The sequence below is a fragment of the Oncorhynchus keta genome, chromosome 3, assembly GCF_023373465.1.
Source record: "Oncorhynchus keta strain PuntledgeMale-10-30-2019 chromosome 3, Oket_V2, whole genome shotgun sequence".
Taxonomy (NCBI): Eukaryota; Metazoa; Chordata; class Actinopteri; order Salmoniformes; family Salmonidae; genus Oncorhynchus; species Oncorhynchus keta.
In genome coordinates this window covers 13,979,612-13,997,414 of record NC_068423.1, presented here as the reverse complement: position 1 = coordinate 13,997,414, position 17,803 = coordinate 13,979,612, and the positions used below count along the sequence as shown (strand labels likewise).

General features: G+C 43.2%; 1 protein-coding gene and 1 pseudogene across 1 annotated transcript in view; one reads left to right on the top strand and one right to left on the bottom strand.

Moving 5' to 3' along the window:
* LOC118367123 (ETS translocation variant 4-like) overlaps nt 1-4,559 on the top strand; it is a 29,686-nt gene extending 25,127 nt beyond the window's left edge. Inside the window, exons 10-13 of the mRNA XM_035750204.2 lie at nt 889-936; nt 2,114-2,286; nt 3,784-3,885; nt 4,091-4,559. Of these exons, the coding sequence (XP_035606097.1) occupies nt 889-936; nt 2,114-2,286; nt 3,784-3,885; nt 4,091-4,318 (551 nt within the window). The 3' untranslated portion in view covers nt 4,319-4,559. The remainder of the gene's footprint in view (nt 1-888; nt 937-2,113; nt 2,287-3,783; nt 3,886-4,090) is intronic.
* Nucleotides 4,560-6,106: 1,547 nt separating this feature from the next.
* LOC118363356 (ATP-dependent RNA helicase DHX8-like) lies at nt 6,107-16,667 on the bottom strand (annotated as a pseudogene).
* Between the last annotated feature and the right edge of the window lie 1,136 nt (nt 16,668-17,803).

The window sequence follows — 17,803 nt, the reverse complement described above, 5'->3', positions numbered from 1 at the left end:
GGCATAGGCTCTGGCCTCTCCCATGCCCCAAGAATCCCTGGAATAATATTACTCCTGGAAAAAGACAGAGTATTTTTCCTTGAGAAAAGAAAAACAGTCCTCATCTTCACTCCCTTTGTTTGTCACACCATTTTGGGTCATTCTAGTTCTTGTCCAGCCTAATTTCCTAAATAAGTGAGAATTCAGGAATTGCTCTTGAACAGCCAATCACAAAACAGATTGTATAATTAAACAGGCATTCTGCAGTTGCTTCATCCATTTTAGCCTTTTAAATGAATGACATATACCCAATGATTCTTGGAGAATATAACTTATAGATGCCTCCTTAAAAAAAGGCATTTAACCTTTATTTAACCTTCAGTTAAGAACACATTCTTAATTACAATGACGGCCTACAATGACGGCCTACTCATGAGCTTCGTTTAACTGTCGTACCCCATCAGAACCCAAAATATACATTTGTTTTACATGTAAACAAACACTGTACAGTCTCAAAACAAAACTATAATGTTGATATCATGGATGGTCAGTCCTTGTATCCAGAGCTCTGTCTATGCGTTTGAGAGTGGTTAAATATCTCCAGACCCGTCCCTCAGCCTTTTACCAAATCCGTGTTGAGGTGCCCCTTTAGGAATCACAAGAGTATTAGACACTTCAAATCATTAGTATTATTAAAACAAAAGTAAGAGGGAAGATGGAGTCCTTTCGAGATGTTTAGTGTGAGGAATCCTCCCCTTCTCACTAAGTGCTCTACACATTATTGTTGAAGTGTAAGAGATACATGAACCCAATATAGTCATTCATTTTGTGAAAATGTGATCTGAGATCTGGCATGGTGAACAAGCTATAGCAACACAAGACCACTTTAAACACAGTCTTTTCTTACAGGCTATCTCTTTGAAAACGACTCCCGTGTCGTTCCTGAGAAATTAGAAGGTAAGTCTTACAACTCCTTGCACACTCCAATCCACTCCAATAGGTGTCACTGAGATCAGATTATGGTTATTGATGATGGCACTGAGGGTGTCCACTGTCAGTTCTCCATGGGAGAGACATAGAATCCAGTCAATCACACCACGCGGCTCTCCATGTGGGATCGAGTACCTATCGCTCACAATAATCTTCCCAAGTACGTGTATCGGTATCAGCACTATATCACTGCCAATAGTATCAGATAAAGTATAACTGAACAATAAGCTTTAGAGGTTTTTGTTTTTGTTTTTTGCGTAACAGGCTCCTGGTTGAAGCTGAGTTAGTGGGTTTTGTTTCCCGTGCTTGAGGTAAGGACCGGGCTCCTGTGTCATGGGAGCAAGCTGATAGTCAGTTTCCCATGGTGCACTGGGGTGACTGGTGTGAGGGGAGAGCCTGAGGGCTCCTGTACAGGTTGAACTGGCGAAACACACCGGGTTTGAGTGACAGCTACTTACAGTGACAGTCCCCATGTTCCCACACTCATAGAACTACATATTGGCACCATTCCCTGCTTCTCAAGATAATTAACCAATCAACTGTCACTCACAATGTTGCAGTTACTACAGTATCTTAAGCCTGTCAAGACAGCCATTGATTGGACTCAACCAAAATTACTGTCTCATCCATTATATCCTATTAGTAATGTTGAAAAATCTTTGCCCACATTGCCATCCCTGTCATTAGCTGTCCTATGTCAATGGTAGGGCTGTGATGGTCATGGAACTTTGGTTGCAGTCAAATGACCACGCGCGGTCACTGTTATAATCATTTGAATAGCAAATGATTCATTTATTTATTATTAAGAAGCACATTTTCTCCTCCACTCCTGACTACATGTGCTGCAGCTGCACGGAGGGGGGCGTTGCCTAGGCAATCAAAGACTTGTTTGCTACACCACCTTGCTTATTTCAGCAAGGAGCAACAAGGTTTCATCACGTTGTAAAAAAAAAAATACATGTTACCCAGAAACAGACTCAGACTCAACCGCACAATTGTTTTCGTTTTGTTACGGCAGTTATAATCGTCTGTTACACGATTATACACTAATTGTACCGTCCCTAGTCAATGGTAGCTGCATACTTCCTCAAACAGCCTGAGCCTCCAGCCTAGTCCAACCTGCAGCATCCCTGTTCCTCTCCAGGTGAGGTGAAGCAGGAGGGTGGTACCGTGTTCCGTGAGGGGGCCCCCTACCAGCGTCGGGGATCCCTGCAGCTCTGGCAGTTCCTGGTGGCCCTGCTGGACGACCCTGGCAACGCACACTTCATCGCCTGGACCGGCCGCGGCATGGAGTTCAAACTAATTGAACCTGAGGAGGTAAGGCCCAACCTACAGTAACTAGATCTACAGTTACGTCATATTATAAGTCCATTTGGGATCTTTTCTCTTTGTTGAAAAAAGCAAGAAGTAGAGTTCAAACTCATCTAGTCAGAAGGGGTAAGGCCCAACCTTAACCCTAATCCTAACCAGAACACAACCGGGGTCTAGACTAGCTAAATCTACAGCATTTCTGTTACGTTTCCGTGAAGTCCATTTGGGATCCTGACCGTTGTTTAGAAACATTAGAAGTTGCTTTGGGTCAGTCAGATGTAGGAGGTCTTTAATGCGGATCGTGTATTGTCGAGAATAACGTTTCAATGTTTAAGATTGTTCCTCCCTCCTCCTCCCTACCCCTCCCTACTTCTATACAATCCCTCTTGGGCCATGAACTGATCTACACTGCCAGGCGCCCATTAGCCTCCATGCATTATTTACCAATCGTAACAGTAGATACACACACAAAATGGAAGAAGAGCTTCATCACCTAATATTCACTCCTTACATCACATTACCCATAAGTCAATGAAATGTATGAGAGGAGCTTTTGAAGTTGAGGGCTGTTGACTTAGAAATTCATTTACCTGTTTGAATAAACTTCTAAGACGTTTATTTATAAGACATTCTGATACAATGACACTTCCATTATCTGGTAGCTGTACGTAAATAATTAATACTGCAAGGTTTTTACAAGAGCAATTAAGGTTGAGTGTGCACTCAGGATCAAAGAGAGGAGTCTGCTCTGGGACACTAGCATTCCCTTAGACCTCCCTTGAACCGCCGAGTCAGGAGTCTAATATGCCTCTTCTCCACTGAACTCTTCCGAGTGACCAGAATGTTTGTCAACAACACAAAGCTCATACACAGTGGTTTTCACTTCACACTCGCTTGGAGATGTGAGACTTTTCATAGGTATTGGAATTAACAGGCTGTTCAACGGAAGGTTGAGACAAATTTCACGACGCCGCCTCAATGAGAACCAGGCACCAGACTCTTATTTCACTGCGTACATTGTGGGACTCTGTTTGCATTCAAGTGGTGATGGGTTACATAAAAAGGAAGTGAATCCACATGTGGGGACTCGCCCTGCTTTTGACATGATGAGTCAGTTAGCTCAGAGAGGAAGAGCATTTCAACTGGTCACTGAGGACCCCTAGTGGTGGCAGTAAAACATTGCAGGCTGACGCAAGAAAAATTGTTTTGTTCCTTCTAGGGCAAATTATTTGGAATTCATTCATATTGGTTCCTGAGTGAAAGTCCTTACTCCATCTAAACTCAATCTATATAATAAAGTATAATAGGAGTGTCCTTTGACAGATTATAAAAACATTGTCTCCTTTAATGTGTGTTCATTCACCTGTAAAGAGCAGAGGGTCTATCCATTGGAGCTGAACAGACCCAGATGCAAAACCACCTCTCTCTCTTCTCCCTATGTTCCCTCCCTCCTCTCGTTTTCTCTTATCCCTCCCTCCTCTCTCGTTCCCTCTCTCCTCTCAGGTGGCCAGGCTGTGGGGCATGCAGAAGAACCGTCCAGCCATGAACTACGACAAGCTCAGTCGCTCTCTGCGATATTACTACGAGAAGGGAATTATGCAGAAGGTACAAACTAAGGCTTTACTACTCAGCCGTTCCGGTTTGTCTCTGAGAGTGGAGAGACTGCCTGTCAGTTTGTTGGCTCCTTCAATTAAATTTGGAAGCAATGTTTTTATATGAAATGGCTTATTTGTTCCGTACTTGCATTATTACAACAACAACGACGAATTAACATGTCTAACAGAGAAATCCGTTTCCTCTGTGTTTGCAGGTGGCAGGGGAGCGCTATGTTTACAAGTTTGTGTGCGAGCCCGAGGCCCTCATCTCCCTGGCCTTCCCCGACAGCCATCGGCCCGGCCTGAAGGCCGAGTTTGAACGCTACGTCAACGAGGAGGACACCGTGCCCCTGTCCCACATGGACGAGGGGGGCTCCTACCCCCAAGAACAAGCCCCACCAAACATGGGCGCCCAGCCCTACTCCAAAGGCTACATGTACTAATGCTACAACCCCATCCTCCAAATTCTCTCTGTAATATCTCATAATACCCACCTATTGCACATGCCCACCCCATTCACTTGTATATAAGGCTATGGTGTTTTTCTGTTTTTGTTTGAATGAATCTCATTAGGGATTTTTGAGTTTTTAACAGCTGCATTCCTCTCACTTCTGAGGCCTATTCAATCCATACACATGACTGTGGTTAAAGAGATTGCTTAATAAAGACACAATATTACTACTACTCTATGTGCCAAGATGTTGTTTTACTCCTCTGATAACATTGTGGCAGATTGGGAATGGCTACACAGAGGGAGAATGGGTGTTATCTCAACGTATGGAGTCATTTCTAAATCATGGACATCAAAAGCAGTTAACCAAACTGAAGTCAAAGTCGGTGACAAAAGAGCACATGCATTTCCTACCTGCCATTTCCTTTTCTGACGGTATCAGTGGTCACACCTTATGTCAACTAGGAAACATGATTACTACAAAGGTTCTCAAAGGTCAGGCTGTTCCTCTTCTAATATATGCACACACAGCACGCTCCAGCTGCAATGGGACACCTGCAAATTCATCAATTAAAAAAAGAATCAGTTGAAATGTAAATTTGACATTTAAAGTCATTTAGAAGACGCTCTTATCCAGAGTGACTTTTTTATTTCGCCTTTATGAATTGTTCCACAAATAAGGTACACGAAAACTAAAAGCTGATTTACCTAACTCAGTAGAGACCACAGGAATGTCAAGAGTTTACCAGCCCTGAGACCATGGGTCTCAGATTAGTGTCTAAAGTTTAGTAATGGATGTTAGGTACAGTGGGACATTTTGAAAAAGGGCTTTATAAATGAAAACATAGCAACGCATCAACCTACGTGACATCAAAGAGGGCCAACCAACTTTCTATCAGAGAATGCAGTAATGAGTACTAAACTGCATGAGTACAAAATGACTTTAATGAAGAGGCAGCTGCGTTCATAATAGAGGATGTTTCCATAGGACTGTCGACTGAATCATCTGCTTTCTACTATTTAGCAAGAGGCAGGACCTATTTCTATAAAAGCCCATTTTTATTCTCAGCTTCTTCGGCTTATCACCATTTTTCAGCTATCCAGATGCCCAGATATGTGTAAGCAGGGACACAATCAATATGGAAAGCATTCAAAGTAAATAATCAAGAGTTATTTTTATGCACTCTAGAGAACAACATACACTTCAACACGAATTTCAGGCCAAATTTTTGCTGTAATACGATGAAGGCAGACTGTAGTTCAGATAGAGCCTGGTCAACCGTGGGGGTAATAGCACACGCAACAGTATCATCGGCAAACAAGTGCACGTTATAATTCTTTACAGACACAAGTAAACAATAAAAAGCACAGGACCCAGAATTGACCCCTGCGTGACACCTTTCACAATATCCAGTCAACCTGATTTAACACCATCAGTAGATACACATTGAGTTCTATCCGTCAAGTAATTGTTAAACCAGTTACATGCAGCCTGGTCTCGGCCAATCGAGGAAAGCCTCTGAATTAGCAGTGAGTGATCAATAGTATCGAAGGCCTTTGACAGGTCAATGAAGAGGGCAGCACAATGTTGCCTTTTATCCATACAGTTAACCACATCATTACCTCTAGGGATGCAGCAGAGATTAGTGCTATGACCTGGTCTAACTGATGTACATTTACAATACATTTCAAAGGTAAGAAAGATCTTAGATGAGAATTAAATCAAGGATTTTAATATTTTAGGCTAGTCAAAAAAGTTTAGAAATAGGGCAATCATTATTTAGGTCACAAAGGTCACCACCTTGGTGAATGGGGAGCACATGGACGCCTTCCACACCTTGAGGATTGAACCAGATATAATAGTCAGGTAAAAAATATTGATTCATGATTCAGCAATTCGGGGGGCAGAGAGCTGCAGCAAATATGGATCAAGCATAACAGCAGATTTTTCTGTGGATATTTTCACATCAATCTTAAGCAAGGCATCTAGCACATCACAGACAGTAAATTGTTGCATTGAAAACAAAGTTTCACTAGAAGTTGACGGGTTAACCGTCGGGTCGGCTAAAGGCTGGCAGAGGGAAGAGCAAGTCGATTGACTCACCAGCAGAGTCAGAGATAGAGCTTAAAAAGTAGCTTGATTTAGCCTTCTTAATCAAGATAGTACATCTGTTTTTCAATTGAAAGATTGCCAGTCCACGACAGAGTCAGTTTCCCTTGCTTTGGCCCAGTCCTGATTTCTCAGCTGAATGAGCTCAGATTGCTCAGAAGAAAACCTAGGGTTAGATCTATCTTTGACTCTGAAATTTTTAAAAGGGGCGTGTCTATTTGCCAGATGAATAAATATGGAGGAGAAATGAGGGTTAAGTGCCTTGCTCAAGGGCACATTGAAAGGTTTTTCACCTAGTTGGCTCGGGGACTCAAACCAGCGACCTTTCAGTTACTGGCCCAACGCTCTTAATCGCTCGGCTACCTGCAAACTTTTGATGGTAGTTCTGCAAGGGCCAATTCTGTAACTGGTCTGTTTTATATTATCCATTTATGTCACTGGCGGATCATGACAGTTTAATTATAACATAACAGCAACAAGAAAAAACCAACAGTCATGAGACCATCCAATATTTTATGAGGTTTATGGTCATTTCGGGGAAGAAAAAAAGAAGGCATTTCACTGGCGATTACAGTAAAGGATTCACTCATAATTTCAGTCTGATTACATTTCCGTCGTCTTAATGAAACGACAGATCTGGCAATTGCTGACCTACAATCAAAGTCCCATCCATTTCCCTTGATATAAACTATTTACATGAGATCACTAGACTAATCCAACTCTGTGCATTGTGTCCTCAAAAACAGACAGACTTCCACTGGCTGATGAGATTACTGCCCTTCCCTTCCTATTCACTTAATAGTTATTTATTTAAGGGAATCCCTGATATTCAGTTTTAAGGTGATTTATACATTCAACTTCTTAAGTAAAACTAACTTTTGATTTCTATCTGAGGGGAGTAAGTTAACTGACATTGAACCATAAAACCAAATGACTCAAGGAACACAGAGAAGAACAATGGCCTGGTATGTATCAACCAATCAATGACTGTCTCCCTCTCTCTCTCTCTTGCTGTGGTGTGAGCCTGTGTGTAAAGGTAAAGGGATACACATCTATTTCCTGCGGAAGGTGCGGAAGATTCTCTATACGTTGGGCTCTTCATAGCGGTTATAGAGGGGCTCGAGGCACTGCTGCGTCTTCTGTTTGATGCATTGTCAGCAGCAACTCATACACCAACCTGTCGATATTTAACCTTTATTTAACTAGGCAAGTCAGTTAAGAACAAATTCTCATTTACAATGACGGCCTACCCCGGCCAAAACCGGACAACGCTTGGCCAATTGTGCGTCGTCCTATGGGACTCCCAATCACGGCCGGATGTGATACAGCCTGGATTCGAACCAGGGACTGTAGTGACGCCTCTTGCACTGAGATGCAGTGCCTTAGACTGTGATAAAGGGATGAAAGGAGTGGGGAAAATTAGGGTATAGAAGAATATGTTTTAAATCTTTCTGGAGATCTGTTCCCTGATTATATATATTAAAAAAGTAGCACAGTCTATACACTTACACTCTTCCAAAAATGGGTGGCCAACACGGAACAGTGGTGCCTTTCAAGACATATATGGTATATACAAGGATTCCATTACATAGAGGCAACACTAGCCCCAGTAAAAAATTATGAAAGTTGCTCGTGACTATGCTTAGAGCCCCAATGGTTATAGACTCATAACTCCGGATGCTGAACAGAGATCTGGAGAGTTGGATTTACACCACCTGCTGGTCAATGAGGGTACAGTAGCCTTCCCAGGGTTCCTTTTTAGCTGCATCCCGGAAGAAACCACTGCAGATTACCTTTTGTTTGAGCACTGTGGCCTTTCCACGTGGCACAGGTCAAAGTAACACTCCAATAATTCACCCTATGTCCAAATTATTGATACAAGTAGGCATATAGATTTTCTATGAAATCCATAAATGGGAATTAGATTAAGTTACATTTAGGCCCCAGAGAATGTGTCTTTGAGTCACAAGATTAATAAGATGCACAAGTAATAATGCCAGTAGAGAACGTTACCGGATGTAGAATGAATTAGAAATTCTTATGATGAATGTCCTACCTGTCCATGATGCCCAGCATCTGTTTACATAAACTGTTTGCATAAATGCAGGGCTATGCGCAAGGAGCGAGTCTGGATAAAGTTCTCGAAGCACCAAGGGTTGGTGAACTTGTTCTTCCATCCAGGAGCTATAGACATTCAGCAGAGTAAGGTGGGATCCCTCGGCTTGGTGGAACGTGGCCTTCTTCTGGTCAGCCAGGGCCTGCTTGTCCCGGGGCGGCACAGAATAAAATGACAAAAGCGATGACTGGCCATCAACTGATCAACACCAATCACATTAGGCTACAACTGTCTCATTATGGTCTGAGGCTTCCACCAATATATGACAAGTTAGGGAAGTCAGTCAATCATAATTCACCACCGTCAACAAATGTGATAGCTACGATAGCAGATGATTTTGGAAGTAAACCCATAATAACCCACCATGCACAAGGGTATCCAAATCTTACAGAGGGTACATGTGCACAACGACTCGAGCATTTGCGTGCAAAGTTGTACACTCGACCGTGCATTTCAATAGAAAAAACCATTTGAATTTTAGTAAGCTAGTTAACCTACTATCTACAGTTGAAGTCAGAAGTTTACATACACTTATGTTGGAGTCATTAAAACTCGTTTTTCAACCACTCCACAAATTTCTTGTTAACAAACTATAGTTTTGGCAAGTCGGTAAGGACATCTACTTTGTGCATCATTTTTTCAACAATTGTTTACAGACAGATTATTTCACTTATAATTCACTGTATCACAGACGTTTACATACACTAAGTTGACTGTGCCTTTAAACAGCTTGGAAAATTTCAGAAAATTATGTCATGGCTTTAGAAGCTTTTGATAGGCTAATTGACTTCATTTGAGTCAACTGGAGGTGTACCTGTGGATGTATTTCAAGGCCTACCTTCAAACTCAGTGCCTCTTTGCTTGACATCATGGGAAAATTCAAAGAAATCAGCAAAGAACTCAGAAAAAAAAATTGTAGACCTCCACAAGTCTGGTTCATTCTTGGGAGAAATTTCCAAATGCCTGAAGGTACCACGTTCATCTGTACAAACAATAGTACGCAAGTATAAACACCATGGGACCACGCAGCCATCATACCGCTCAGGAAGGAGACGCATTCTGTCTCCTAGAGATGAACATACTTTGGTGCGAAAAGTGCAAATCAATCCCAGAACAACAGCAAAGGACCTTGTGAAGATGCTGGAGGAAACAGGTACAAAAGTATCTATATCCACAGTAAAACAAGTCCTATATCGACATAACCTGAAATGCCGCTCAGCAAGGAGAAGCCACTGCTCCAAAACCGCCATAAAAAAGCCAGACTACAGTTTACAACTGCACATGGGGACAAAGATTGTACTTTTTGGAGAAATGTCCTCTGGTCTGATGAAACAAAAATAGAACTGCTTGGCCATAATTACCATCGTTATGTTTGGAGGAAAAAAGGTGAGGCTTGCAACCCGAGGAACATCATCCCCAACCGTGAAGTACGAGGGTGGTAGCATCACGTTGTGGGGGTGCTTTACTGCAGGAAGGACTGGTGCAGTTCACAAAATAGATAGCATCAAGAGGGAGTAAAATTATGTGGATATATTGAAGCATCTCAAGACATCAATCAGGAAGTTAAAGTTTGCTCGCAAATGGGTCTTCCAAATGGACAATGACCCCAAGCATACTTCCAAAGTTGTGACAAAATGGCTTAAATTCAAAATTTACCCAACTTATTGTGGGAAGCTTGTGGAAGGTTACCCGAAACGTTTGACCCAAGTTAAACAATTTAAAGGCAAGGCTACCAAATACAATTGAGTGTATGTAAACTTCTGAACCACTGGGAATGTGATGAAATAAATAAAAGCTGAAATAAATCATGCTCTCTACTATTATTCTGACATTTCATATTCTTAAAATAAAGTGGTGATCCTAACTGACCTAAGACATGGGATTTTCTCTAGAATTAAATGTTAAGAATTGTGAAAAACTGAGTGAAAAACTGAAAAACAGTATTCGCAGACACAGCAGATACATTTATTCTAATTTGAATAGCTTTCACCATTGTAAAGCTCCAGAAGTTTATTTATTTTAACCGTGCATGTTCTTTCTGTGATTTTCACTTACACCACTCACCGACCTGGAGGACATTAATAATAGCCATGGTTACACAGTATTTATGGACCTATGATCAGAGGTTTCTTGGGCCTGGAGAAGACGTTCTGCACAGGCAGCATGGACACAACGGTGAGCATCTCCTCACTGCAGCCCAGGTGGACGGACATGATCGGCTTCTTACACAGCATGGGCTCCAGAGGGATCTCAGCCCTCTGACACAAACAAAGAGACAGACAGAGGGAGAGGAATGGGGAAGAGTGTATAACATTTCGTCACATTCATTACTATAATATTATGGTTGGGGTCAAGGCAATTTTAACTCAGACTAGTCACTAGACTAGTCACTAGTCACCAATTTTAAGTTAGCTTGTTGTTCCATACTCCATTTTATCCAGCGTACAAGGTGAGCGAGTAAACCTTTGTCAATCAAATGAAATTGTATTTGTCACACACACTGAATTCAACAGACCTTACAGTGAAATGCTTACTTACACGGCCTTAACCAAAAATGCAGTTTTAAGAAAATACCAAATAAAAGTAAGAAATTAAAGTAAGAAATAATTACAGCGCAGCAGTAAGATAACAATAGCGAGGCTATATACAGGGGGTACCGGTACAGAGTCAATGTGCGAGGGCACCGGTTAGTCAAGTTAATTGAGGTAATATGTACATGTGGGTAGAGTTATTAGAGTGACTATGCAGCGATAATAACAGAGAGTAGAAGCAGCGTAGAAGAGGGCGGGGGGCAGTCTGGGTAGCCATTTGATTAGATGTTCAGGAGTCTTATGGCTTGGGGGTAGAAGCTATTTAGAAGCCTCTTGGGCCTAGACTTGGCTCTCCTGTACCGCTTGCCGTGCGGTAGCAGAGAGAACAGTCTATGATTAGGGTGGCTGGAGTCTTTGACAATTTTCAGGGCCTTCCTCTGACACCTCCTGGTATAGAGGTCCTGGATGTCAGGAAGCTTGGCCCCGGTGATGTACTGGGCCGTACACACTACCCTCTGTAGTGCCTTGCCGTCGGAGGCCAAACAGTTGCAATAGCAGGCAGTGATGCAACCCATCAGGATGCTCTCGATGGTGCAGCTGTAGAACCTTTTGGGGATCTGAGGACCCATGCCAAATCTGTTCAGTCTCCTGAGGGGGAATAGGTTTTGTCCTCTTGTGCCCTCTTCACGATTGTCTTGGTGTGCTTGGACCATGTTAGTTTGTTGGTGATGTGGACGCCAAGGAATTTGAAGCTCTCAACCTGCTCCACTACAGCCCCTTAGATGAGAATGGGGGTGTGCTCGGCCCTCCTTTTCCTGTATTCCACGATCAACTCCTTTATCTTGATCCCGTTGAGGGAGAGGTTGTTATCCTGGCACCACATGGCCAGGTCTCTGACCTCCTCGCTATAGGCTGTCTCATCGTTGTCGGTGATCAGGCCTACCGCTGTTGTGTCATCAGCAAACTTAAAGATGGTGTTGGAGTCGTGTTTGGCCAGGCAATTATGAGTGAACAGGGAGTACAGGAGGAGACTATAAGCACACACCACTGAGGGGCCCCCGTGTTGAGGATCAGCGTGGCGGATGTGTTGTTACCTAACCTTACCACCAGGGGCGGCCCGTCAGGAAGTCCAGGATCCAGTTGCAGAGGGAGGTGTTTAGTCCTAGGGTCCTTAGCTTAGTGATGAGCTTTAAGGGCACTATCGTGTTGAACGCTGAGCTGTCATCAATGAACAGCATTCTCACATAGGTGTTCCTTTTGTCCAGGTGTGAAAAGGCAGTGTGGAGTGCAATAGAGATTGCATCATCTGTGGATCTGTTGGGGCAGTATACAAATTGGAGTGGGTCTAGGGTTTCTGGGATAATGGTGTTGATGTGAGCCATGATCAGCCTTTCAAAGCACTTCATGGTTACAGACATGAGTGCTATGGGTCGGTAGTCATTTACCTTAGTTTTCTTGGGCATAGGGACTATGGTGGTCTTCTTGAAACATTTTGATATTACAGACTCAGACAGGGAGAGGTTGAAAATGTCAGTGAAGACACTTGCTAGTTGGTCAGAGCATAGTCAGAGTACACGTCCTGGTAATCCATCTGGCCCTGCGGCCTTGTGAATGTTGACCTGTTTAAAGGTCTTGATCACATCGGCTGTGGAGAGCGTGATCACACAGTCATCCGGAACAGCTGGGTCCTGTAGTTTAGCATCTGCTTCATCTAACCACTTTGTTATTGACTGAGTCACGGGTGCTTCCTGCTTTAATTTTTGCTTGTAAGCAGGAATCAGGAAGATAGAGTTATGGTCAGATTTGCCAAATGGAGGACGAGGGAGAACTTTGTACGCGTCTCTATGTGTGGAGTAAAGGTGGTCTATATATTTTGTCCCATCTGGTTGCACATTTAACATGCTGATAGAAATTTTGTATAACGGATTTAAGTTTCCCTGCAATAAAGTCCACGGCCACTAGGAGCGCCTCCTCTGGATGAGCGTTTTCCTGTTTGCTTATGGCGGTATACAGCTCATTGAGTGTGGTCTTAGTGCCAGCATCGGTCTGTGGTGGTATGTAGACAGCTACGAAAAATAAAAACTCTCTAAGTAGATAGTGTGGTCTAGAAGAAAAATAAACGCACACCTATTAAGACGAGGTGCTGGCTAGCGGAGTAGAAAACTTGAAAATAAAAGAGAACCGCACACTCTAGGAGCTCAGATGCAAAAGAGTAATTACCAACGTTTCGACAGCCAAGCTGTCTTCATCAGGATAAGATAGTGTGGTCTACAGCTTATCATGAGATACTCTGCCTCAGGCGGGAAAAACCTTGAGACTTCCTTAGATATCATGAACCAGCTGTTGTTTACAAATATACACAGACCGCCACCCCTTGTCTTACCAGAGGCTGCTGTTCTATGCTGCCGATAGAGTGTCCAACCTGCCAGCTGTATGTTATTCATGTAGTTGTTCAGCCACGACTCGGCGAAACATAAGATGTTACATTTTTAATGTCCCGTTTGTAGGATATACGTGCTTTTAGTTCGTCCCATTTATTTTCCAGTGATTGGACGTTGGCTAATAATACGGATGGCAAAGGCAGATTAGCCACTCTTCGCCTGATCCTCCTTCCGCAAAATATCAGTCTCTTACTCCTGCGAATGACGGGGATGAGGGTCTGTTCGAGTGTCTGGAGTAAATCGCTCTTGTCCGACTCATTAATGAAAATGTCTTCCTAAATTCAATGTGTGTAATCGCTGTTCTGATGTCCAGAAGCTCTTTTCGTTCACAAGAGGCGGAAGCAGCAACATTATGTCGAAAATAAGTTACAACAAATGCAACAAAAAAAAACTACAAAATAGCACGGTTGGATAAGAGCCAATAAAACATCAACCATCCTCTCCGGCACCATTACTCCAGAGCACCTAAAATGTAGAGCATCTCCGATCAAAAATGTCAGTGTTCCTTCTCCATGCATTATAAGGATATCTGCATGTACTGTAATAATTGTATCCATGGGAGGAAGTCAAATGAAGTCAACGATAGCCTGTTGATGCCCGTGGCCTTAAGGAAGTAAGGAGAGAGGGAAGTGAGTGGATGGCATTGGAAGAACAGGTCTGAGCAAATACATCTGTACTAACGCAGGGTACTCTGGTGTTTTGCAGTGCTAATATGAGCATATAATCAGTAACTGTAGTGTCTGTATGTGTTAGGACATGCCAATTAGTGTCTGTATGTGTTAGGACATGCCAATTAGTGTCTGTATGTGTTAGGACATGCCAATTAGTGTCTGTATGTGTTAGGACATGCCAATTAGTGTCTGTATGTGTTATGTACCTTGAGAGACAGCATGGTGCTGGACAGGTTAGTTATCTGGATCTCAGGCACATTGCTGGTGAACACCTCATCTCTCGCTCTGTAAACAGACGGTAGCATTAGTTCTTCCTGCTCTACCAGACTGCTGCTTAGCTTGGGCCTGAGAAAGAGAAAGATAGCGGTTCATTTTGATTGGATTTCAGTTTAATACTTTGGACAAGACAAAGTATATTCATCATTAAAAAAACAAACATTCAGTGTTCCTTCTCCATGCATGATAAGGATATCTGCATATATCTATTCAGCCTACCTGTGATATGGGGGTCACCACTAGTTGGTCGCTGCCAGTCTTGGAAATGTAGACATTCTTCTTCACAAAGCCTGGGTCCACCACATAGTAAATCTCATCAATGGTTAGAGACGTCTCAGCAATGTTACTGGCACTTATTACCTGCATAATCAAATAACACAAAATTACTAGGCTTAGGCCTTCCTCCGATATCAGGCATGTGTGGCAGCAGAAGAGTGTGTATGTGTTTTTGGGACCGTTCTGGTTTGTGTTAGGGTGGGCCCTTCTGGTACCTTTCTGCTGCAGAGGGGAGCAGGGTCAAAGATACGGGTCTGCATCTCGCTGAGCAGGGCGGAGTAGACCAGTAGGATAATGATTTCAGGCCCTTCAGGTCCCAGTGATTTCATCCGTTCATACACGCTGTGTTAATCTCCTCCTGACCCGCCAGAAACACCGGGACATCACCTGCAAAGAAGGAGCGAAAGAGGACAAAGAGTCACTGATGGCCGAATCCTAAACTTTAGATGTCAATCGAGGATTTGCATCTTATCGCAGGCGCTGAAGTGTAGACATTGTGGATGTATGCATTGTAACCATTTTTAACCGTACCTGGGGGCTCACTCGTGAGGACCTGCATGACGGTAATGAGACTGGTATCCAGGTGGTCTGTCTCCGGCTCTTTGCAGTAGAGCACCTCCACCGGGAAAGTCCGTCCTGGGATGGTGAAGATGGGCGCCTCAAAGTAGTACTGGGAAAACTCAAGTCAAATCAAAGGTTATTTGTCACATGCTTCCGAAGCAACAGGTGTAGACTAACAGTGAAATGCTTACTTACGGGCCCTTCCCAACAATGAATAGAATTTTAAAAACATGTTTTTATATTTTTAACTTGAGAGCATCTAGTGTTGACGAGGACACAATCAGCATCATGTCTGGGCGTTTCTTGACAAGAGAATTTAAAGGAATTAACACACCACTCATTATACTATTCTCAAAATGGAAGGAGTCAAGGAAATATTCAGGCTGTTTTGCTGTTATGAACAAGACCATGTGCATCTTCTTGAGTAGATCAAAGAGCATGTCAGTATGGAGTCCTCTCGTGAGCCTCGTCAAGCTTGATGAGGGTGTACTGACCCATGTCTGGGTCTATTGGACATTCCCTCGGCAGCATACCATATGTCATGTACTTACTTGATCACCGTCTCAGGGCTGGTGCAGAACATATGGTGTAGTCCACCTGGTGTGGAAAATAATTGAGAGGTGAGAAGTCCCTCATACACAAAGTCACTGACGAAAAGCAAATCCAAAAGGTATACCAAGGTAAAACTGCTCACTCAACTCCTGGCCCAGACAGCAACAGTACTCTTCAGAGACTCTCTTGGCCACAGACATGGCTGCCACACGACGGGACTGAGTGCAGCCGATCTTCCCCCGAGTGGTGTAGCCTGCCTCGGCCAGGTACTGGGTGATCTGGGTGGTTTTCCCAGAGCCAGTCTCTCCAACCACAATCAGGATCTGATTATCGTGGACAGCCAGTCATAATGAAAAAGAGAGTTGACCAAAGCTGGATACCATGTATCATTTAAACCGTTGAAGTAATATTGAAGTCAGGTAACCTTACAAATAAAGCGATGTCTGACAAACAACTTTATTTCTCTCTATAGGGCAACGTCTATTTTTGACTTGTGTGAGCTTCTCCTTTAGCTTGTAGATGGGCAGGCTCTCTCTCTCTGCTCCAGGATGGTAAGCTCTGTCTTCTTGCCATAAGAGGCCTGGTTACCGCCAAAGGCATGTTTCTTCCACTCCGGGAAGCCATCTGGCATCATGCCAATGCCTCTGATGTTGGCTGCAATCTGCCTTCCATCAACTGTGTAAGAGGGAAGTGTGTTTAATTGAGATGAACTGGCATGATATTTAACCTCCACCCCTTCAGATGACTGGTCTAGGGCCCTGGCAGGAACCTTCCACCCACACAACCTCTCCTACCACCCTGGGCCATATAGGACACAGCACACTATAGCAGGCCACTCTATCCGGCCTGTTAGGATGCTAAAGGAAAGCAGATAACCATCTCCAGCCCTGCTAACCCTGAGGGCTACTGCTGCTACACTGGAGGAAGCCTGACGTCGTCGGTCGTGCCTCAGACTGGGTCGTCTCTAGTTACCACAGCCACAAAGTCATAAACCCCGCCTATTTCTACAATTGAGCTTCATAAAATTGGATTTTACACCTAACTCTAACCTTTACCACACAGCTAACTTTATGCCTAAACCTAACCTTAAAAAAAAGGTTAGGTTTAAAATGTGCTTTTAATCCTAACTCTAACCTTATGCATTAACCTAACCTTAAATGAAGAAAAATTAAACTTTGTGGCTGTGGTAACTAGTGGAAACCATCAGACTGGACTTTGTTAAAAAAGGTAGTTACCTTTTAGAGGGCAGAAAGGACGCATGAGGTAGAAGCCCAGGCATAAATCACATGGTGGGAAAGCATACTGTATGTCTACATCTCTAATACAATGTTTGTGTGTGGCCAAGGCCCTTGCTTGTCGAGGTCAACAGGAATGCATCCATCTCAGCCATTTGATGAGCGTGGTTCTCCTTAGCCTAAGCACTCTGCATCATGGCTGTCTGGGACAGGGAGCCGTCTGGATTTTGACAGAGGGAAACAGAGAGATTTAGTTGTTCACACTACTAAACAGGATGAAAACAGTTAGGCCTAAAAGGTATGGTGAAAGTAGGGTGGGGAAAAAGGGTAAAGTAGGGTCAAATCATCCTGATTGCGAAGCACAACAACATCAGTTATAGATTTGAACATGATGCGTGAAAAATGCTAATATCGCTACCGTGACCTGAATGGGATTTGTGCCTGAAATGCTAAAATGTTAGCATTTGAAAACAGTGCCAGGGAAACTAAACAAAAGTATGGATTGCTGTCATCCTTTGTCAATAGACTGCTTAAAGGGCAAGCAAACCAATTTGCTGTTTTGTAATTTGTGTGAACTATCCCTTTAAGTACCTTACTGTGATTGTTTTCAATTAAAATGAGCTACTTAGCAAAGAGCAATTTCTCAATAAATAATTTTGATAGGACTGTCTGGGAGTGGTCTGAGTGGGGAGGGAAAAACAGAAAACT